Genomic DNA, 22,348 nt, shown 5'->3' on the forward strand with positions numbered 1-22,348 from the left:
TTAATAGAGTAATTTCTAGCTAATTGCTGATTTGTTTGCTTATTTTTGTAGTTATTAGGTGTGTTGATATCAGTTCTCAAATGATTATCTATTGCAATCTTTGTCATGTATTTTACTTCCATCATAAACATTGTCTATTTGGCATAAATATTGTCCTGGTGTGGTGCTGTTGGATAAGCACTGGACTGCTCAACAGAAGACTGAGGGCACTGTGAATCGGAACCCACTCAACAGCATTTAACAACATTCATAAATGTATATGTAGCTTTCATATGTAACATATGAACATCCTATGTGAACTTCATGTTATTTCAACTGATTTTCATCTGCATTTAACAATTTTGGATGTCACATTCTATTTTTTTCAATTTTTAAGAGCTAAGATGATTTTATCTTTGCCCAAATGAAAGTTTAATTCTTCCAGGTGCTTGAGGTAATGGAAACCTGGGATAATTTTCATCTAATACTTCTGATACTTGAGACTTTCTGGGCCATTCAGACAACTCAAAGCTGACTGCAGTCCTTGGGGGCCTCCATCATTTCTCCTAAGACATACTACTTGGTGTTATGTGCCGTTGAGTCAGTTACAACACACAGAGACCCTGAATAGAGTTTCCAAGGAGCGGCTGGTGAGTGTGAACCACCGACCTTGTGGTTCAAATGGACCTTGAGGTTGAGTGCTTATCCTGCATCAGCATGGCTTGCAAAAATATGTGGCACCAACCATTCTTCCCTCAGCACTCTCTGCTTCTCTATTGGATTCAGTAATTGGTTGCAGTGGCCACACAGGATTCACACACCATACTCACAGTTGTATGGTTTATTAGGGAAGTGAACAGGCTCCAATTCAGGGTCAGAAATGCTCAGGGCACAGTTCCAGTAATCTGCTAATAAATGTCCACAAGACGCACCACTCCTCCATAAGCCTCAGCCTGAAGGCACTTGGCTCTAGCTCCGTGGGTCAGCTAACTTAGCTCCCCCACTTATGTGCCTGAAGCACCCCACTCTATAAGCAAGCTTCCTGCCCAAAGTCCCTCAGCTTTACAGTGCTCTGTGGGCCTGAAGTTCACTGCTCTGCCTCATGCTCTGGGTCTTGGTCCTGCTGCTCCTCTGCCACTTCTCTGGTATCACAGCTTTCTATCCTTGGGTCTAGGAGGTTCAATACCCAGGGATCTTGGGCTTCAAAAGACACGCTCCACCCCTGGTTCTTCTTCTTTGATGGTAGTGCAATCCCCACTCCTGCTTCTGAGATGGCTTATTTCAAAGCCATGCTCAAGTTCCAAGTTTTTACGATTACAATGACCTCTGCTGACCTCCACAGCTGACTCATGTCATCCTATAGGTATCTTCTCCCACCCTCTCTTCTCCAGACCCAGCAGGGCAGAAATATTGTTTGGTGGGAGTTACAGACTATGGCTAGAGGAGATATTAGCTAATTCACTACACCACAGGGCACCAACCTAAAGCAAAGGAATTAACCAGGACCACATCTTTGGAGGGTCCTGTACTCAAACTGTAGTCTCCTTAGTCCCAAAAGGCTATCAAAAATACAGCCCTGGATTTCAGTCACCTGTTCTGGAATCATTAAATAAATACATTTTGGAAAAAAGTAGTCCTGTCTTAAGCTTGGTTCTCTAGAGAAGCAAAACCAGGGAAGCTTATATATGTATGTGTGTGTGTATGTATATACACACATATATGTATATATATGTGTGTGTATAAGTATATATATGTATATATATGTGTGTATATAAATATAAATGTATGTGTATATAAATATAAATATATATCTAAAGAGAGTCCTGGTGTGGCACTGTGTGTTAATACGCTGGACTGCAAAGTCAATTTGAACAGTAAGGTCAGTGGTTCAAGCTCACCAGCTGCTCTTGGACACCCTATACAGGGCCACTATGAATGGAAACCGATTCGGTAACACTTAACAACAACATATATATGTGTATATATATGACTCAGTAATCATAGAGATTGCAAGTCCCAAGTCTGTGGGTCAGATGTCAGGCTAGAAGGCTTCTCCTGACCCATGTAGCCACAGAAAGATCAGCAGGCGATACAGCAGGCTGCTGCTTCAAGTCCCAAGAATTGGAGGTCAGATAATGAGCCAGATGCAGGATCCAGAATGAGCAAAAAGCCAGACAGCTGTGCTGGAATGACCGTGTATATTGGATGTAGGCCACACCTCTGAGGAAATTCCCTTTCATCTGTCTGACTGCTCATAGATCTCATCAGATCACAGAATGGAGAATTACTGCATCATGATGGAACTGCCAAATTATATAACATCTGCCAGCCCACTGAGAATCATGGCTCAGCCAAGTTGAAATACAACTTTAACCATTATTGGTCCCCAAAGCCTTTCCCTTTTCTTTTGGCTATTGGTCTGGCAATTATTTACTGTCTTGCTAATTTTCTCTTTTCTCTAAGTAGATGTTTGATGTATTTGTTGGGTTGCTTACAAGGACCCAGGATTGGCTCACATGCAAATGAAGGAAGAAGGTAATTGATGAGGTAAAATTTAGTTGCCTTGAAAACTCGAAAATACATTGCAAAACCTTTCACATAGTCTTTGGTCTATTTGTTTAGCAAAATGTGGTGCCAGTGTCCTGATTTTGATTGTTGTAGATACCAATTACAACAATGCTATTATTATCTACAAGACTATTTAGTATAAATCCTTCCAGGCCCTCAAACCACTCTGAGGTTACATGTCTATAGGCAAAACAGTGCATGTGGCTAAGTGAAGACCCATTTTGGCAAGTGCTGGATCAGAAACCTCCCCTCAGGTTGCACTACAAGGAACTTCTAGCTCTGTCCTAAACTGAAGGCTCCAGGGTGAGACTTTGAGCCAGTCTGCATTTGGAAAGTGAGGGGCTGATCTGGAATTCTCCGAGTGTGTGGAGACTCCAGGAAAAAATGAGGCAGTCTTCCAGCCCGATGCAAAGCCCCCCAGTTTCTCTGGCAAAGTCTATTACTGTCATCTGCTAGAGATGACAGGCCCAGCCAAGCTCCCTCAGGAGTTCTTAAAGAAACCTGGCAAGGATCTAATTGTCACGCACAGTAGGCTGTGTGCCAAGTGATCTTGTTTAAACTTCACATTCCTATGAGACAAATGCTGCTATGGTTCGTCATCTAATAGTTGAGGAAACAGAAGGTTGGATAGGTTAAGTTGCCCTGCTGGGCAAGGGGAACGCATTTCTGTCTGGTTTCAGCTGTAATGATTAGACTAGTTTTATGTAATCACAGAACTGAGAGCTTGAACAAAATGAGGGAAAGTATAGGGAGACAAAGGAGCCCTGGTGGCTCTGTAGGATAAGCACTGGACTGCTAACCTCAGTTCAAACTCACCAGCTGCTTCGGGGGAGAAAGATGAGCCTTTTTGCTCTCATAAAGATTTATAGCCTTGGAAACCCATACAGGGTTATTAGGAATGGGAGTCATCTCGAAGGCAGTAGGAGTGAGTGTCGCTATAGGAAGGTATATCCTGGTTCAATGTTAGTGGTCTGTTTTGACTGTGATCATCAGTCAGAACTGGAATGAGTGTCTTTTTCAGGTAGTTGTTGTTGTTAAGTGCCTTAGGGTCATTTTCGACTTATAGTGACCCTTTATAGAAACCTGGCAAGGAGTGGCCAGTGAGTTTGAACTGCTGACTTTGCAGTTCAAACTGACTTCAAGGTCTAGTGCATTATCACTGCGCCACACCAGGTTCTCACAATCAGCATTCAAGAAAGCTTCAGTCAAGAGCTCAAATGACGTATTTTATTGGGCAAACCTGCTGCAAAAAACCTCTTTAGTTTCAGGACTAAAGTGCATCTGATCCAAGCCATGGCAATTTCAGTTGCCTCACATACATGTGAAAGTTGGACAATTAATAAGGAAGATATTAGAAGAATTGAAGCATTAGAATTATGGTGTTGGTGATAATTATTGAAAATACCATGGAATGCCAGAAGACCAAACAAATCTGTCATGGCTGAAAGCCAGAATGCTCCTTAGAAGTGAGGATGGTAATATTTTGTCTCTCATACTTTAGACATGTTGTCAGGAGGGACCAGTCCCTGGAGAAGGACATCGTGCTTGGTAAGGTCGGCAAAATGAGGATGACCCCCAACAAGATGGATTGACATCATGGCAGCAACAATGGATTCAACCATAACAATTGTGAGGGTGGCGTAGGACTGGGCAGTGTTTCATTCTGTTGTGCGTGGGGTCACTAGGAGTTGGCGCCGATGACATAGGACCAAGCAGTGTTCTTTCTGTTGTGCGTGGGGTTGCTATAGTTGGCTCAGACTTGACCACACCTGGGTTGTTGACCACTAATGCTCTCTGTTATTAACCAAAAGCTTGGAGTTCCATAACCTTGTGGAGCACAATTATACTCTAATACATATGGTGTTGCCATGAGTTAGAATTGACTGAATGGCAACTTTTTTTTAGGGTTCTCATTCTTGGCCCAGTTCGAGTAGACATTGAATTGTCATATTCTCAGTGATGTTATGGAGGAGAATCCCAAATGGGCTGAGAGAACCTGGACATCTTCTAAATGTGCTTTCCAGCCCTAAAATTCTAATATTAAGATTCTATGAGTTCATGTCTCCCTGCCACCAGAGGGCAGTGTCTCCACATTTCATCCAGCTGCACAAAAGGAACTAAACAGGTTTCCCTTGGGAGCTGCCTGGAGAGGACCAAGGTTAGAACCATCACAAGGGTGATACGTCCATGTGTGAAGATGGAAAAGGATGCTTCTAAGATATAGGTCGTGTTGAAGAAGGATATTGAAGGTACCATGGACTGCCAGAAGAACAAACAGGCCTGTCTTGGAAAAAATATAACTAAAGTGCTCCTTTGAAGTCAGGATGGTGAGACTTCATTCATCTCTGTACTTAAGGACATGTTATCAGGAGGGACAAGTCTGTGGAGAGAGACGTCGTGCTTGCTGAAGTGGAGGGTCAGCGAAAAAGAAGAAGATCCTCAACAAGATGGACTGGCACAGTGGCAGCAGCAATGGGTTCAAGAGTAACAACAGTTTTGAGGATGGTACAGGACCGGACAGTATTTTTGTTTTTTTGTAAAAGTTTTTATTGTGGATTGAGTGAAAGTTTACAGGGCTGATCATCAGTTTTACATTCAACAAATCATACACCTTGTTTCATTACAATGATTATAATCCCCTCCGTGTACCATCAGTTACCAGTGTTTCTTTCTATTCACTTTAGTTTTTTTTATTTTTTATTAAACACTCAGGCATATATAATAATTTACACCACCAAGGGGCACATTCTGCAAGTCTGCCTCCTGGCTGCCAGCTCTCAGTCCCTCTCTTTCCATGAATCAAGTCCTCAGCTACTCCCTCTCTCCATGTCCCCATCTCTGCCTCTGTCTCTGGTGTCACTGCTTCTCTGGATAAGGTCTCGCATTCCACTTGTGCTCTTCTCCCTTGATGATCCTAGGGTCCTTTGTTTCTGGACTGTAAGAGTAACCACGCCCCTGTTTTTACTACAAAACTTCTACCTTTACAATTGTGAGAGTCACAATTAGTCATGATAACAATTACTCATTATTGAATCATAAGAATCTTATCCCCATGTCTTTTAACCTGACCCATCTAGACAAGATGAAAACTATTCAGTGGGGACTCTTTATTTCCCCACACACTATTAAACTAAGCTCTCCCTTGAAACCTTGTAAGCCAGTCACTTTGTGCCTTTATTGCCCCCTCATTCAATGTCTAAGTTTCCATCCCTGTCCATACCAGCTGGGTGCTTCACTCTCAGCTCTAGACCTCTGTGGCTATGTCCTTGTCCATAGGCTCAGGTGTCCCCAGGTCTCACCATGTTTTGGACCAACCAGCCCTTCTGTTTCTCTCTCTCATCTTCAGGTCCACAGGAGTCTGTGGAACGTGGTTCAATTCAACTCAGCTCATTTCTTCACTGCCTTTCCCCCTCTTCCACTCACCAATAGACTAACATGGGCACCAGCAAACGTACATGCCTGCTCATGTGTTCCCTTTGAGTTTTAGTCTTAGAGGGGGGTTTGTCCTGAAGGAACGTGTTTACTTGCCTTGATGGCTTCCTGGCAAACAACTTGCTTATTCTTGTAGTAACCAGTCATACTGCCTTTTTTGTTTTGGGTTTTTCCTCGGATGATGTTTTGTTCTGGTGTGTGTGCATAGGGTCATATGAGTCAGAACCAACTTGACAGCACCTAACAACAACAGCTAAGAGCTATCAGTATTCCTCCTCTACCACCTTAAATAATGGACCTGTCTTGATTTCTGTCTGTCAGTGGGTTGGGAGGAGTCAAAGTGCTGAAAAGGGAAGGTAAGTTGCACCATTTCCAGAAAACGGAGTGTATTGCAGAGTGGGAGGTTAGGGTGTTCTTCCAGCACCTCAACTCAACAGGTTCACTGGATCAGGCAGCCAATTGAACACTCGAGGTGAGGTGGGGAGATGGTGCCTTCCTTTATTCAACAAAACAGCAGTCAGCACAGGGGAAGGGCTGTCCGGTGGTCTCTTGCCTGTCTGTCTCTCCTCTGTAGCTCTCTTGGGCTTTCTTCCCTTCAAATCTTTCTTCTCCCTCTGTTCTCCCTGCTCTGTCTCTCTAGTCTCCTTTCTGTCTGTTCTCCCTTTGTGTCTGTTTGCTCTCCCTCTACCCCTCACATGAGAGAGGTCCTTAAGTACTACTACAGAACAAAGAAGGCATCTTGCCAGATATACTCACAGGTTATAGAACAGTGTGACATCATTCTAATATGGTGGCGTGCATAGCAATGACTTAACATTCCCTGGTTTCCGTTGGAACCACCAAGTTGCTCCCCCCCACCCTGCTGGAAGAAGCGGAGTCCCTGATAAACAATAGCCACTCCCTGGCTAGCATCACCTTCTGACCCAACACCAAGGAAGGAGGTGCTCTGAAGCTTGTGAGCTAGCTGTCCCCACTCACCCAGACGCCCCTAAGACCAAGCACATGAAGAGAGAAGTAGGCCAGGAGGATTGGAAACCCTGTCACACGAGGAAGGATGAAGGACTCAGGACTTCCACCTGGAGAAGACGAACCATGAGAACTTTCATGGCAGAGTTTCATACCAAAACCAGGTCAGCAATAAACACCACTAGGGGGCAGGTTTCATGGAAGAACTTCCTGTCAAAGCCATGAAAGTTCACCTTGGGAGGCAGCACATTCTCCATCGTTCATTCACTCAACAAATATTTATTGCATGTTCACTTCTGGCCTGGCTCTCTCTAGGAGCCAAGGATATTGTCCTGAACAGAACATGCAAAATGGCCTACCTTCACCAAGCTGATGTGCCTATGTCTGAGCATCTTGGGAGACAAGTGGAGCCACACTAGCATTTCTTCTGTCCCTAGATGAACTCTTTCTCAGTGTTAAGAAACCTAGGCTGTCTTCGTATGTCTGATAGACCCTGTTGTGGATTGAATGGTATCCTCTAACAAGATATGTTCTAAGCCCTGGTACCTATGAATGTGACCTTCTTTGGAAATAGAACTTTAAAAGATATTATCAGTTAACATTGAGGTCAGAAAGGAGAAGGATGGGTCCTAATCCCATCTGAGTTGTTAAGTGCCCTTGAGTTGGTTCAAATCACTACCCACATAGGGTTTCCCAGTAGTGGCTGGTGGGTTTGAACCACAAACCTTGTGGTTAGCAATCCAGTGTTTATCCTACAGTGCCACCCCAGGACACTATGCTGATCTGAGTAGTGTCCTTATAAAGGAGAAGAGACACACAGGGGGGCAATGGCCATGGGAGGATGTATCAGTAAACTGAAGAAACCAAGGAATGCTTGGGGCTATCAGAAGCCAGGAGAGACAAGAAAGCTTTTCCTCTGGAACTTTCGGAGAGAGCATAACCCAGCCAACACCCTGAATTGAGAAGCCCAGACTCCATACGCTTCTGTGTTTTGTTAGGGTAGCCTGAGGAAACACATACAGACTCTGACACTCACTGTGTACTTTTCATAGTTTCTAATAAAAGTGTGCACTGTGAATTAGGACCCAATTAGGGAAACACAAAGAAACTCTGATATTTTGCTGTTATAAAAACTGCCTTTGGATTTGAAGTCTCAGAAAAATCCAAGTCCACAATTTAAAACAAACTCAACCTCTAGACAGGTCTGTTTTTCATGCTACTTTTATTTTAGTCCATGTGAGGGGTTATTTCTAGAGAACAGCCAGGTAACTCTGACATTACATATTCCGTCCTTGACATGAACATGCAGGATCTCAGCTGCAACAGGCCCATTGCATTGCCACTGCCATCCAAATGTGTTCCCTGGGTGAGCCTCCTGCTGGAAGCCACTGAGTTTGAAGCTCTCTAATGACTACTTAGTTCCACCGCAAGCTCATCTTCCTCCAGAGCTGTCTTCCTTCCTCAGTACTTGTCTCTTTCTGTCTCGCACTTTCCTTGGCATAGCAAACATTCTCAAGGTAGACTCAATTTTCCATTTTCACATATATATGCTTCTTGCAGTGGGCTGCTGTTGAGATCTAGATTCCCTTGGAAGGAGAGAGAGAGACACAGTGAGGGGGGGAAAAAGTTAATCCATGTTGAGATTTCTTTTACATTTTATATCACTGCAGTGAAAATATACACAACAAAGCCTACACTAATACAACAATATCTGCATGTATAATTCAGTGACATTGATTTTATTCTTCAATTTGTGTAACCATTCAAGAACGGCGATTTCTGACATCTTTACCCCCTTCTTTCTACAAAGACAGCTCCCTCCGCGCACCTCCTGGGCCAATTCCGTCCTCACAATGAACACCTGCAAGTCTTATATGGGTTTGGAGCCTGGGCGAATAAATCGGAGTCCATACCTACCAGCTGTGGCGGGGGTCAGGAGCTTTACTCCTCAGAAAGGGTCTTGGAGGAGCCGGTCTTGGACACCTGGATGATCTCCACGGAGGTGATACCTTTGCCGGCCACGCGATGTCTGGTGCGCAGCTTGTTGAGGGCTGTCTCTGCCATGCCTGCCCGCTCCTCCGCGTCATCCAGCTCGTGCACTGTCTTCCGGTATCGTGCCAGGGTCTGGTTGGCCTGCTCCTCCTGCGAGAAAAGCGTGGTGGAAAAATGGGTGTGAACCTGCCTGGTTCTTTTGCAGGCTACACATGAACGGATAAGAGTCCAACAAGGCTTCTTACAAAAGACAGTTGGAGGCACCAAACGTGTTGCTACTTTGTAGTTGGAGGCATTGTATGTGTTTTCACCCTACTATGGAGATTAGGATTTAGTGCTTCCTCTAACCTCAACACACATTTCCCAACTCTTCAATAGGCAGTCTGTTTTCATTATTCACGGATTTTGTATTTGCAAATTCATTTGCTTGGTGAAATTTGTCTGTAACCGCAAAATCAATATTCACGGTGATTTTGCATCGTTCACGGACATGTGCAGAGAGGTGAAAAATGTGTCTGTAGACAACAGGTTCCCAGCTGAGGTTGAGCAAAACCTTGTTTTCAGCTTTCATTCTGTAAACAAGTGCCCTTTTTGTGCTTTTTTGGGGGGGCAATTTCACTGTTTAAGATGACCCCCAAGGATAGGGCTGAAGTACTGTCTAGTGTTTCTAAGCCCAAGAAAACGGTCATGTTTCTTGCAGGGAAAATACAAGTCTTAGCTAACATGAGTTGTGATACTGTTCAGCAATATATATTAACCAAAGTGTCTTTAAATAGAAACACACACAAAACAACTAATTCATTGATGAAAATATTATGACCAGGGGCTTGCAGGCGCCTAACTCTGTGTTTCCTCTAGGAGCAGCAGTTTGTTGTTGTTTTGTTTATTGCTGTTGAGTCAATTCCAACTCATAATGACCCTATGTAGGGCTTTCCGAGGAGCGGCTGCTGGGTTTGAACCTCCAATCTTGCGGTTCAAACCACCTTGCGGTCCAGTGCTTATCCTAAAGCACCACACTAGGACTCCAGGAGCGGTGGTTTAGTGTTTGCTAATTCAATGTTTGCGACAGCTTTAGAAAATAGAATCTACATAAAGAGCACAGCCTTCGGTATGGATTACATCTCAACGTAAAGAAAACAAAAATCCTCACCACTGGACCAGTAAACAACATCCTTATCAACGGAAAAAAGATTGAAGTTGTCAAGGACTTCATTCTTCTTGGATCAACTATCAACACTCACAGAAGCAGCGGTCAAGAAATCAAAGGACGTATTGCATTAGGCAAATCTCCTGCACAAGACCTTTTTAAAGTGTTGAAGAGCAAAGATGTCAGCTTGAGGACTAGGGTGCACCTGACCCAAGCCATGGTATTTTCAATAATCCCATATGTATGTGAAAGCTGGACAGTGAATAGGAAGACCATAGAAGAATTGATGCTTTTGAGTTATAGTGTTGGAGGAAGGTATTGAAAGTGCCATGGGTTGCCCATAGAACCAACAGATCTGTGTTGGAAGAAGTGCAGTCAGAGTGCTCCTTGGAGGCCAAGATGGCCAAACTTCATCTCTCATACTTTGGACATATTGTCAGTAGGGACCAGTCGCTGGTGAGGGATATCACGTTTGGTAAGATGGAGGGTCAGAGAAAAAGAGGAAGACACCCAGCAAGATGGATTGGCCAAGTGGCAGCATCGATGGACTCAAGTGTGGCAACAGTAGTGAGGTTGGCCCAGGATCAGACAGTGTTTCGTTCTGCTGTGCATAATGTCACTATGAGTTGGTACCAACTCAATGGCACCTAACAGATGAGAATCAACTATAGTTGTAGTGCATTTGTGGTTAGAGTTAAATTTACAATATACCTGACCTTTATTGAGCCTTCTGGGAAGGGTGTTTGGCACTTAAGAAGCCTATGGGTTCAGTGGTGGCCCCAGAACCAGCAGCAAATGATGACAGATTCAAGTATCTGTGCCCTGGGAGATAGGTGGACCCGATGTGTTAGGTTGAGTCTTGAAGATGCCATTTACTAACAATCTAAGGTTGACTTTGACATTTACTAACATAGCATAGCAGTGCCCCATTCTGGGTCTGCTTCCTTACCTATGAAAGAGATTAATAATATCAACCTCTCTGCCCCAGAGTTGGCAGGGTCAGAGAAGTGAAGGTCCTTGGTAAACAGTACAACCAGGAAGGAGAGATGATCCCTGTGACAGGCCAGGAGAGTCAGAGACATAGAAAGAAGGCAACCAAGACTTTCTCTAGGGCTTAGAGCATAGCCTTCAGTTGTGACTTCAGTTCATGAGCACGTTCTTGGGGAGAGTTTGTTTTATCGCATGGCCACTCCCCACACAGACCCCAGGTGCACTCCACAGGAGTCAGATTTTGGTCAATACTTGACTTTCTCCCCTGTGGTTCATCCTCACCAAGCCAGGTGCCCTGGCCCAGGAAGCCATCTGAAGGGGGAAGAAGGGCCAAGCGTCTCGCACTTACCGCCTCCTCGATCTGCCGCTTGTAGACCTTCAGCTTGCTCTGCAGCTTCTCCACCAGCTCCTGCATGCGCTGGTTGGTCTTGTGATCTTCCTCCGTCTGGAAGACCAGCTCCTTGAGGCGCCGCTCATTTTTGCGCAGTGTCTTGACCGTCTCCATGTGCTGTTTCTGCTCACCATCCAGCTCGGTCTCTAATTCTTTGATCTGAGGGAGGAAGTTGGGGGAATACAGCTGAGTGAGCTTGTGCTTTTGAACTCTCAAGCACAGTGGCCTCGAATGAGGGTGTTACGGTTTTCGATGTACTTCCTACCCAGAAGTGAGCTAGCAGAGTCCTGGACAGGCTCTGTCTTTTACGCTTGTCAGAATGTCATTTTCCCTCTGGGAAGAGGGGAGAGAGCCAGCAGGTTGGGTCAGGTGACAGAAACTTCCAGAACCTTCCAGCTTTGACATTCCATGATAGAGAACAACTAAGGCTTGTTTTCTTTAAGTGAGTAGTAACAGAAAGTAGTGACGGGTACAGAGACTTATCTGTAAGAATGAATGGCCATTCTGGGGAGAAAGGTGACAGGGAGAAAGAGGAAGGCAGACCTTTGGATAAATAAATTGGAGCTGCTTCCAAATTCCTTTTCTTCCCTAACATCTGCATAGCCCAATGCTTCATCACATGCAGGGCACGTTTTTTGGCAAAATACACACTATCCCGGCCTCCTCTCCCTTTTCCACCCATGCCTTAGCCTCGCCCTCACCCTGGCCTCCAGCTTCATGATGGTGCGCTTCCCTCCTTTCAGAGCCAGCTGCTCGGCTTCCTCCATCTTGGCCTGCAAATCTTTGATGGTGGTTTCATAGTTCTTCTTGATTTTCTCTAGGTGCATGCAGTGGTCCTGCTCTTGCCGGAGTTCCTCTGCCATGCGGGCGGCCTGGGGGAGGAAGGCGTATGAGTTGCAGTTGGGTACCTGTTGCCAGTTGATTTGTGTATGCCCCCTCTTCCAAATACGTTCAAGTATTGACTTTTCTGTACCTGTGAAGGTGACCTGATTCTAAAACAGGGTCTTTGCAGATGTACTTAGCTAACATACTACAGTATTGTTGTTGTGAAGTGCCATCGAGTTGATTCCAACCCATAGCGACCCTGTATAGGGTTTCCAAGGAGCAGCTGGTGAACTTGAACTACCAACTTTGCAGTTCAAACGACTTTGCAGTCTGACGTGTTAGTCCACAGAGCCACACCAGGACTCCACATACTACAGTAGGTGGGCCCTAATCCAACACAATTAGGGGAAGAGGGTTATGGGAAGATGGAGGCAGAAATTGGAGTGTTGCTGCCAAAAGCCCAGGAGCTGGGGGCTACGAGAAGCTGGAAGAGACAAGGAAGGATCTTCCTCTTGAGCCTTCAGAGGGAGAATGCCCAGTAGACACAGTAAATTCAAACAACTAGCCTCCAGAACTGGGGAGAAATGTATTTCTGTTGCTTTAAGTTACCCAGGTACTTTGTGGCAGCTACCCTAAGAAGTGAATACAGAAACGAATATTAATCCAGGCTCATGGAACTTTTGAGGGAGCAGGGAGCCTGTCTCCCCAGTCTCTGAGGTCTGATGGCGGCAGCTGCCCTATGCTACTGTGTCCCTCACAGTGAAAGGGAAAGGGAGCAGGCTCACACACTCAAAACCAAAGGCCTCCCACCAGCCTGTCCCACTCCAGCCAAGCTCTGCTGATTCTCCATGAGGGGCATGGTGTGGTGGGTCCCTAGCTTGTGCCATCTTTAGTGAGTCATTTATCCCTCAGAACCCCCCCGATTCTTGCCATCATTCAACACATAATTGCGGAGGGGTCACTATGTGCCTGGATAGGCCTGTGCTCTCTGGATGTAGCGCTAAACAAGACCAACAATGTTCCTGGCCTCATGGAATTTTAATCAAGTGGGAGGAACCAGACCGAAAAAGTTGTATTCATTCATCTTCAAAGTGGGGATCAATAGTATCTACCACCCAAGGTTGACAGGTTGGCAGTTCAAACCCACCAGCTACTCTTGGAAACCCTGTGTAGGGTTACTCACTGTGAGTTGGCGCTGACTCAATTGCACTCAACAACAACCGCCACCCAACGCTGATGTGAGGCTCCAAGGGACGTTGGAGTGAAAACACTGGTCACAAATCTCTGTGTCTGAGCCTTCAGATCTGGCTCCCACGCTCCTTTCACTGACCCCTCCTTTGAGGCTGGCTTGAGGCTCGTCCTTGTCTTGGGAAGACAGTCCTGACAGACCCACTTAGATGGCTTCTTGGATCCCAGTCCCCTGGCCTCTTGCTCTAATCTCGTCCTTGATCTTATAGAATTCACAATCATTTCCTACTTGCTAGTGTTTGACTTTTCAGAAAAACATTAGACACTTCCTGAGTAAGGACCATGCGGAAGTGGTGGTTCCTGCCTAGGGTGGCCTGGTCCTTGGCAGGTGTCCTGAGCCCAACATGCCTAGGCCCCTGTCCCCGAGCCATAGCTGCAGGATTGCACTTACATCTGTCATGGCTTTCTTGGCCCTCTCGTCGGCTGAACGGAACTCACTGATGAGCTCCTCGTGTTCGTTGGAGATGCGCTGGACGTCCGATTCCAGCTTGCGCTTGACCACAAGGAGGCTTTGGTTCTGGTGGAGGGAACAGACACCACTGCAGGTGAGACAGAAGTCTGCAGGCCCCTTCCTGTTTCCAGGAGAGAAAGCAACCTTCTCCCAGACATGCTTCCCAGCTCTGGATTTTAGAGCAGAGCTTGCATCAGGAATAGCCCGGAAATAACATCCTTTAGGTCTGGGGTAGGCTGCAGCTCTGGGCCAATCTGGAACTCAGAGCTGGAAAAACCTAGGTTCAAGCCCCGGCACTTCTACCTACTGAGATAAATCACTTATTCTCTGGGCTTTGGCCTTATCTATAAAATGGGCTTGTAATCTCTCTTTCTCTCACGTGTATTTTTCCCTTTTGGTGAATCCATGTAAATTGATAAGTAAAACAGACGGGGGCAACATTGCATTGAGGGTAGTAAGAAACCCTAGTGACATCACTGCCAGCAGACACAGGTCCCAAATGTCACCACTCTCTGAGCCATAGGTTTTCATTTGTAAAATCAATGTCAGACCATGAAATATTCCACTTCCTCCCCATTTCTGAAGTTATTTTACCAGCTGCATTAGGACACATGATGATTCTCAAAATTGGCCACATCATCAAACTCCCCAGTAGATCTTCTGAAAATTCAGATTTCTGGGCCCACATCATAACCCTACTAAATCAGAATCCCTAGAGGAGGGCCTGGGAGTCTATCTTTTAAAAGTTCTGCAGGGGAACAGAGTCTCTAATTCTCATGGAATCCAGATGGTCTAGAGCCATGTAGGCTGGATAAACCCCCAAAATTATTTCCCAGAGATCATCTTTAAACCTTCAACCAAAACTATACCCTGAAGTCATCTTAAAATCAAGCAATGTTGTTGTTGTTAAGTGCCGTTTAGTCGGTTCCGACCCATAGTGACCCTGAACAGGGTTTTTGAGGCTGTAAATCTTTATGGGAGCAGAAAGCCTCATCTTTCTTCCGCAGATCGGCTGGTAGTTTTGAACTGCTGACCTTGAGGTTCACAGCCTGATTTGTAACCACTACTCTACCAGAGCTCCTTAGCATAGTGGATTACGAACTGGGCTGCTTACTGCAAGTTCAGCAATTCAAATCTTCCAATCGCTCCTCTCGAAAAAGAGGAGGCTTTCTGCTCCTGTGATGATTTACAGCCTCATAAACCCTTTTCAAGGTGTCTATGAGTCAAAGCCGAATTGATGGCACACAACCACTATCACCACCATATGGGATCAATTGACAATTGTTGTTTTGTGCTGTGGAGTTGGTTCCGACTCATAGCGACCCTGTACAGGGTTTCTGAGGCTATAAATCTTTATGTGAGCAGAAAGCCTCATCTTTCTCCCTCAGAGCAGCTGGTAGTTTCGAACTGCTGACCGTGAGATAAATCAAGTGAAGCAAAACAAAATACATGAAAGTTCTGCAGGTGGGACCTGAGGATTTGCCAGATGGGGAGAGCGTACCACCTGCCACTGAGTTTTGAGGGAGTTTCCATAGTTGGGTCACCACTCTGGCCCCTTCCTAGCCTGCCTGGGTGAACCGCCTGACCTACCTGGATGTTGACTTCGTTGTACCGCTCTGTGAGCTCCACCACCTCTTGCTCCAGCAGCTTGCGGGAGCGCTCGCTGCCCTCTAGGGCCGAGCGCACTTCCTCCAGCTCTGTCTGCAGCAGGCTCAGGCGCCGCTCTTGCAGGTTGTACTGCTCCCGAAGCTCCTCGTGCTGCCGGGCATCCTCGTCCATCTGGACTTGCAGGTCCTGTGGGCATAGAGGCAAGAGGACCCACCTGAGCACATGGCCTGGGCACCACCCAGATCTGAGGGTGCACTGACCACAGGGGACCAGGCTCCATAGGGAGCTAGGAGGAAGACTTCACAGAATGACTGCCTTAGCTTGGCAAGGTCAAGAAGTCCAGAGGACTTGTCTAATAGACCGTTCCCTTGAGGTCAAAGCATGAGAATGGTGAAGGGCCTTCTCAAAGACCCTGTCCTGATGATCTTTGACAATTACTCCCAACACCTTCCCCAGCCCTCATATTTCTTTAGAGCATTTATCACTATTTTTAATGCTACAGTTTTAACACTTAAGATTGTCTAATTTGTCCACTGTTGGACCCCTAGCACCAATAATAGTGCATGGCAGAGCAGGCTGCCCATAACCATGTGCCGAATGCACGAGTCTAGCTGTGTTTCATGAACAGTGCAGCCACATGGGGCTCTCAAGAGGACTTCAACTCTACTTGTGTGTATTTTTTAGGGTGTGTGGCAGTTACATGTATCTCTGAAAGAGTTTAAAATAAATTAAAAATGTCTTTAAAAACTCAAGACAAGCCAGCTTCCTGTTTCCCTTTGTTCTTCCTTCTTTCTGGTAGAACAGGAGGAGCACTGTGGTGGTCAGGTACTCTCATTCACACACTCCCCACATCTTCTGCTCCCCAAGACTCTCCGCACCTCATGGTCCTGTTCTCATTCCTCTGTGTATGAACCCAACTCCCTAGAAGCCTGCAGGCTTGGGATGTCTTGCTCTGGGACTAGTTCCTCCTCCTCCTGGATGGTCACCTTGATTTGTTGTTGTAGCCTTTTCAGCGTCTTCACCAGCTCACTGTTGTTCTTGTTGGCATGGTCCAATTGGATTTCCATCTCATTCAGGTCTGTTTCCATCTTCTTCTTGAGCCGGAGCGCCTCTGCTCGGCCCTTGGCCTCGGCCTCCAGGCTGGCCTGTAAGGACTCAATTGCTCGCTGGTGGTTCTTCCTGGAAGTCAGAACACAGAAGAACCAATCTAGATAAGATGCTGTGGGCCATGTTATGAAATTGGTGGTGGTCTCTATGTGCTTTGGAGTTAGTTCCGACTCATAGTGACCCTGCATAGGGTTTCCAAGGCTGTAAATCTTTATGGGAGCAGAAAGCCTCATCTGTCTTCTGCAGAACCACTGGTAGTTTTGAACTGCTGACTGTGAGATTAGCAGCCTGACTTGTAACCACTGCACTACCAGAGCTCCTTATGTTATGAAATTAAAACAGCTTGAAATTAAACCCTTAAAGGGGCTGAATGGGGAAGCATCATACTTTGGGGAAAGGAAGGGAAGGTCATATTTGCTGAATGTTTACCCTATGTCATATATGATCACAATTCATCTAACATGCTCACCAGCCCTGCAAGGAAACTGAGGCCAAAGATCACTCACGTATCCCACATTGGAGTCAGGATTCAAAGGCAGGGCTTAGACTCTTGTTTTCTTCATTTTATATATCGAGGGCTTTGGCCTTACAAGTCAGGCCTCTCTCTTCAAAACAACAGTTATTAATTGAAAGTATTTAATATATAATAATTATGTGGTAATCAATATAGTAAACATGTCCACAAAACCCTTGTATGAACTGCTATAATCTCTTTTTATATGGTGGGACCAGAAGAGGTAATTTAGGGGTTCAATGAATGCCTGTTGAATTGAAGCTAATAAATGTGTTACTCTGGAGTTTCTGCCCTTTCAGAAATTCCCAGCCCTAACTGTGTTCACCACAGCTCAACCCTGAATGCCCTCCACATGTGGGCTCATTGTTGAATTTGCAGCACCTTGAGATGTGTTAAATTTCCAGATACCACGACATTCTTTTTGTGATTCACCTTGATTAAAAAAAAATACAAGCAAAAGTCATAAACATTGTTGAAAGAAATTAAAGAAGCTATAAATAAATGGAAAGATATCCCACATTCATGAATTGGAAAACTTAATATTGCTAACAGATGACTACGATCCTAGCAAAATCCCAGCTGGCTTCATTGCAAAGATTAACAAGCTGACCCTAAACTTCATATAGAAATGCAAGGGACCTAGACCAGCCAGATCAAACCCAACCACTGCCATTGAGTTGGATCAGACTCAGAGTGGTCCCAGGGTTTCTGAGGCAGTCAGTCTTTATCAGATTGCCAGAAAGCCTCATCCTCCTCCTGTGGAACAGCCGGTGGGTTTGAACTGCCGACCTTATGGTTAGCAGTCCTGTGCTTATCCTACAGTGCCACCAGGGCTCTTTAGAATAACCAAAGCAACCTTGAAAAAAAAAAAAAAGACAAAATTGGAGGAGTCAATCTTCCCAGTCTCAAAGCTTTGTCTTTAAGACAGTGTGCTAGCATAAGGACAGACAGACAGATCAATGGACTAGAATTGACAGTCCATAAATAAAGCCTCACATTTATGGTCAACTGATAAATCTTTGGGACCTTGGACTCGGCAATGGTTCCTTATTTATGACACCCAACACACAAGCAACCAAAGAAAAATAGGTAAACTGAGCTTCACCAAAATGAGAAACGTTAGTACTGTGAAGGCCACCATGAACAACATGAAAAGACAACCCACAGAGTGGGAGAAAAATCTTTTCAAATCATTCATCTGATAAGGTTCTAGTATCCAGAATACACAATGAATTCTTACAACTCAACAATAAAAAAACAAACCACCCAATTTCTCAGTAAAGAACCCAAGTAGACATTTCTCCAAAGAAGGTCTGCATGTAGCCAATAAGCACATCAAAGATGCTCAGCACCAGCAGCCTTCAGGGAAATCACACCCACTAGGATGGCTGTTATTTAAAAAGCAAATAATAAGTGTTGTAAAAGAGATGGGGAAACTGAAGCTGGAGGAACTGCAACCTTTCTGTGCTACTGACAAGAATATAATGATGCAGCTACTTTGGAAAACAGTCTCAAAAATTAAACTTAGAATTATCTTATGACCCAGAAGTTCTACTCCTAAGTACATATCTAGGAGAAATGAAAGCATATTTCCTCACAGACACTGGTGCACGGATGCACAGCAACATTCTTCATTGTAGCCCCAAAGTAGACACAGCCCAGATAGCCATCAGCTGATGAATGGACAAACAAAATATGCTATAGCCACACAATGGAATATTACTCAGCCCTGAAAAGGAAGGAAGTCTTGATGATTCGTGTTACCACATGGATGAGCCTTGAAAACATTACGCTAAGTCAAAGAAAACCAGTCCCCAAAGACCAATCCGACAGAGCATATGATTCTTTTTATATGAAATGTCCAGAACAGGCAAATCCATAGAGACAGAAGTGGTTGCCAGGGGCTGGGGGAGATGAGAGAAATGGGGAGAGACTTCTTTTGGGGGTGATGAAAATGCTCCAGCTCTAATTATGGCCATGATTGCAGGCCCTAAAAAACACAGAATCGTCTCCTTAAAATATGTGAATTGCACGATATGTGATTTATAGCTCAACAAAGCTGTTACAAACATTTTAAAAACCCAAACAACCACCCTCTACAAGCTCCATATTGGCATAACTAGAAACTTAGGGTAATGGCCAAGGTTAGCCAACTGGCTGTAGAGTCACTGGGCTTCCCCTCCCAACAGCTCTGCCAACAGCCCTCTTAGAAGGAGGGTTTGTGGAGGATGTTGTCAAATCAAGAAGCAACAGGATTTCTGGGGGGTCATCTGCTGCCAGCTGGCAGGTTAGGCAGGGCGCCAGCACGCACAGTTCCAAATGTGTCGGTCTGCTCGGAATCACAACAAATCGTGTTTCTGTAAACTAAAACCTAGGAATGAGTCCAACATTTCCTTGAAACTTGAAAACCACCAGCATTGGTTCCTAAATTAAAAAGAAAAACTCAAATCCGGCACTTCTGAACACAACAACAAATCAGCTCTTCTCCAGAATGTGTGGATGTTTTCTAAGAGTTTGCTAGCCTCATTGGTAATATATCGGCACTACGTTGGTGACTACCATGTGCTTTCCTACCTACAATCTCATTTAATCCTCATCATGTTCTTGAGAGGTTGTGAGGAAGCTGTTAGATGGGACAGTTGCATCTGTGTCATGGGCTTTTGTGACAGTTCCCTGAAATACTAAAGTTAAGAGTGTTCATAAACCATAGAGTGCCACATCAGTGTAATGTGCTGTTGTTATCTCCATTTTACAGGTGAGGAAACAGGTTCTGAGAGGTTTACCTAAATTGCCCATGGTCACATGACCCAGATTTCCTGACTGTTCTCTGTAATGTGTGCTAAAAGTCACACCAGCCCCCATACCTTGTAGCTTCAAATTCTTCTTCTTTCTCATGGATTCTCCGGTCGATGTCAGCTTTCACCTGAGCAAGTTCCAGCTGAATGCGAATCACCTTACTCTCTTCAACCTGCCAGGAATGTAAATATCAGTCTTTCTGGCCAAGGGGATCCACAGTCCTGGCCAAGGGTCCAGCCCCCAAGACAATGGCCATGTGGTTACCTCCAGGGAAGACTCCGCCTCCTCCAGCGCCACCTGGAGCTCTTCCTTCTCAATCTCTAGCTTTTTCTTCAACTTCTGCAGCTCATGCACACTCCGTCCTCCCTCGCCCAGCTGATCAATTAGGTCCTTGATTTCCTCTGAGGAAGGAATATTCTGGTTAATAAGTTACACAAGGACCACCAACTTTCCAGGGTCCGGCTATGTGGCCCAGACATGCCTCCCAGCTTCATATAAAAAGGAAGCAATTTACTCTAAAGCATAGACTCAGAGGACTTTCAGGGTTTGAACACTGAAGAACATTGGACTCAAGCTCCTTTTTGTGTAGATGAGAGGTTTAGGTCTAGAGGGCAGGGAGCAAGCACTGAGTGGCATTGGGCCTGTGCCTAAGACTCTTGTAGACTCTAAGGCCTTTCCCTGACAGTCCAGGAGCTTAAAACCAACCACACAATGAAGTTGCAACTATTGGTCTCTCCCCGTCCAGAGCAACGAAGAGTGAGGAAAATCAAAGATGCAAGAAAAGAGTCCAAAGGACTAATGGACCATGCTAATGGATCAGCCTCTACAACCCTGACCACTGGTTGTTAAGTGCCATGGAATCGGTTCCAACTCATAGCCACCATGTATAGGGCTTCTGAGGAGCGGCTGGTGGGTTTGAACTGCTGACCTTGTGGTTAGCAATTCAATACTTATCATACAGCACCAAACCAGGACCACTACTGACCACTCTGAAAGGGATCACAATAAGAGGTCTTGGGTAAAATGGGAGAAAAATGTGGAACAAAACTCAAAATCAGTAAAAAGACCAGACTTCCTGGTCTGATAGAGACTGCTAGAGCCCCCAAGACTGTGGCTGTTAGCCTTCCTTTGTCAGCCTGGAACTGCCTTCACCCCATGGCTCAACTGTCAGCCAAACAATCAATGACCTGGAAGGTGAGTAATGCCATGGAGGTATACTCTCCTTAGAACAACCAACCAATGAGATCACATTTGTCCTGGGAGAAAGCTCAGAAAGCAGGAAGGAACAAGAAAGAAGGACGCATGGAAACGGGAAACACAGGAAGGAAATGGGAAGAGTGTGGTTACTTTGTGGGGACTCAGCCATGTCATGAGACAAAATGTGTATGAATTGCTGAAGGAAAACCAATGTGCTCTGTAAACTTTCAGACAACAGGAAACTCTTGGGAAGACAGAGGGTCTTCCATGTCCTTCCTCCATCCCTCTGTTGCTCACCCAAAGAAACTCGCAGTCACCTATAGCCCCTCAGAGCAAGTAGGAATCTCAGGCTAGAACCAGGAGTGTCCAAGAGATATAAATGTTTTGCTTTGTCCATAACCAAACTCAGCCTCTAGAATCTCGAGTCTAGAGGAAGCCTCCTTCCGGCAGACTCACCCTGCAGGGTCTTGTTTTCCTTCTTCACGGACTCCAGGTGCTCCAGGGACTCCTCATAGGCAGTCTTGATCTTGAAGCTCTCGGTCATGTACATGCGGCACTCCTTCTGGGAGCTGTCCACTTCCACCTGCAGCTCCTCACACTTCTGCTGCCACTCGGCCAGCATCTTGTCGAAGACCCGCTGTTTCTTGTCCAGGGCAGCAGCCGCAGCATTGGCCTGGTGGAGCCCAAGAAGGGTCTCTGGTGTCTGCTTTCCTATCCCACTCCCATCCTCTGCCTCCCCCTCCCACAAGCCCCTTCTTTTCCACCTGCTCTGAAGTAACTCCAGTGACCCCTGGCTTCTTGGGCATTGATGGCACAGTCACAGAAGGAGCTGTGCTCCAATCCTAAATCTCCATGTGAGGTCTCGGGCAAAATGCACCTTATGTGCCGAAGCTAACGCTCTTGTGTGTCAGGTAGGGGTATTGGGCTACAATGGCCTTCCTGGATTTATGACATCTGGCCTAGCTCCCCACAACTGGCTTCTTGAGAATGTGCTAATCAGTCATTATGATAATCAATCACAGATGGGTATGGTTATGATTGGTCTTAGACTCTGTTTGCTCATAGACCTTCCATCTTGTACTTAACACCCCAGCAGCTGTATCTTTGTTGTCATGAAACATTAGGTTTTGTGTCTTT

At 45.5% G+C, this 22,348-nt stretch overlaps 1 protein-coding gene across 1 annotated transcript in view; it reads right to left on the bottom strand.

The window, feature by feature from the left end:
- Window positions 1-8,886: 8,886 nt before the first annotated feature.
- Window positions 8,887-22,348, bottom strand: part of LOC102837418 (myosin-7-like) — a 63,002-nt gene continuing 49,540 nt past the window's right edge. Inside the window, exons 34-42 of the mRNA XM_006859745.1 lie at window positions 21,668-21,884; window positions 20,279-20,415; window positions 20,083-20,186; window positions 16,584-16,776; window positions 15,580-15,783; window positions 13,930-14,055; window positions 12,167-12,337; window positions 11,424-11,624; window positions 8,887-9,087 (exon numbers count right to left, since the gene is read on the bottom strand). Of these exons, the coding sequence (XP_006859807.1) occupies window positions 8,887-9,087; window positions 11,424-11,624; window positions 12,167-12,337; window positions 13,930-14,055; window positions 15,580-15,783; window positions 16,584-16,776; window positions 20,083-20,186; window positions 20,279-20,415; window positions 21,668-21,884 (1,554 nt within the window). The remainder of the gene's footprint in view (window positions 9,088-11,423; window positions 11,625-12,166; window positions 12,338-13,929; window positions 14,056-15,579; window positions 15,784-16,583; window positions 16,777-20,082; window positions 20,187-20,278; window positions 20,416-21,667; window positions 21,885-22,348) is intronic.

Source organism: Chrysochloris asiatica, unplaced genomic scaffold, assembly GCF_000296735.1.
Source record: "Chrysochloris asiatica unplaced genomic scaffold, ChrAsi1.0 scaffold00034, whole genome shotgun sequence".
Lineage (NCBI taxonomy): Eukaryota > Metazoa > Chordata > Mammalia > Afrosoricida > Chrysochloridae > Chrysochloris > Chrysochloris asiatica.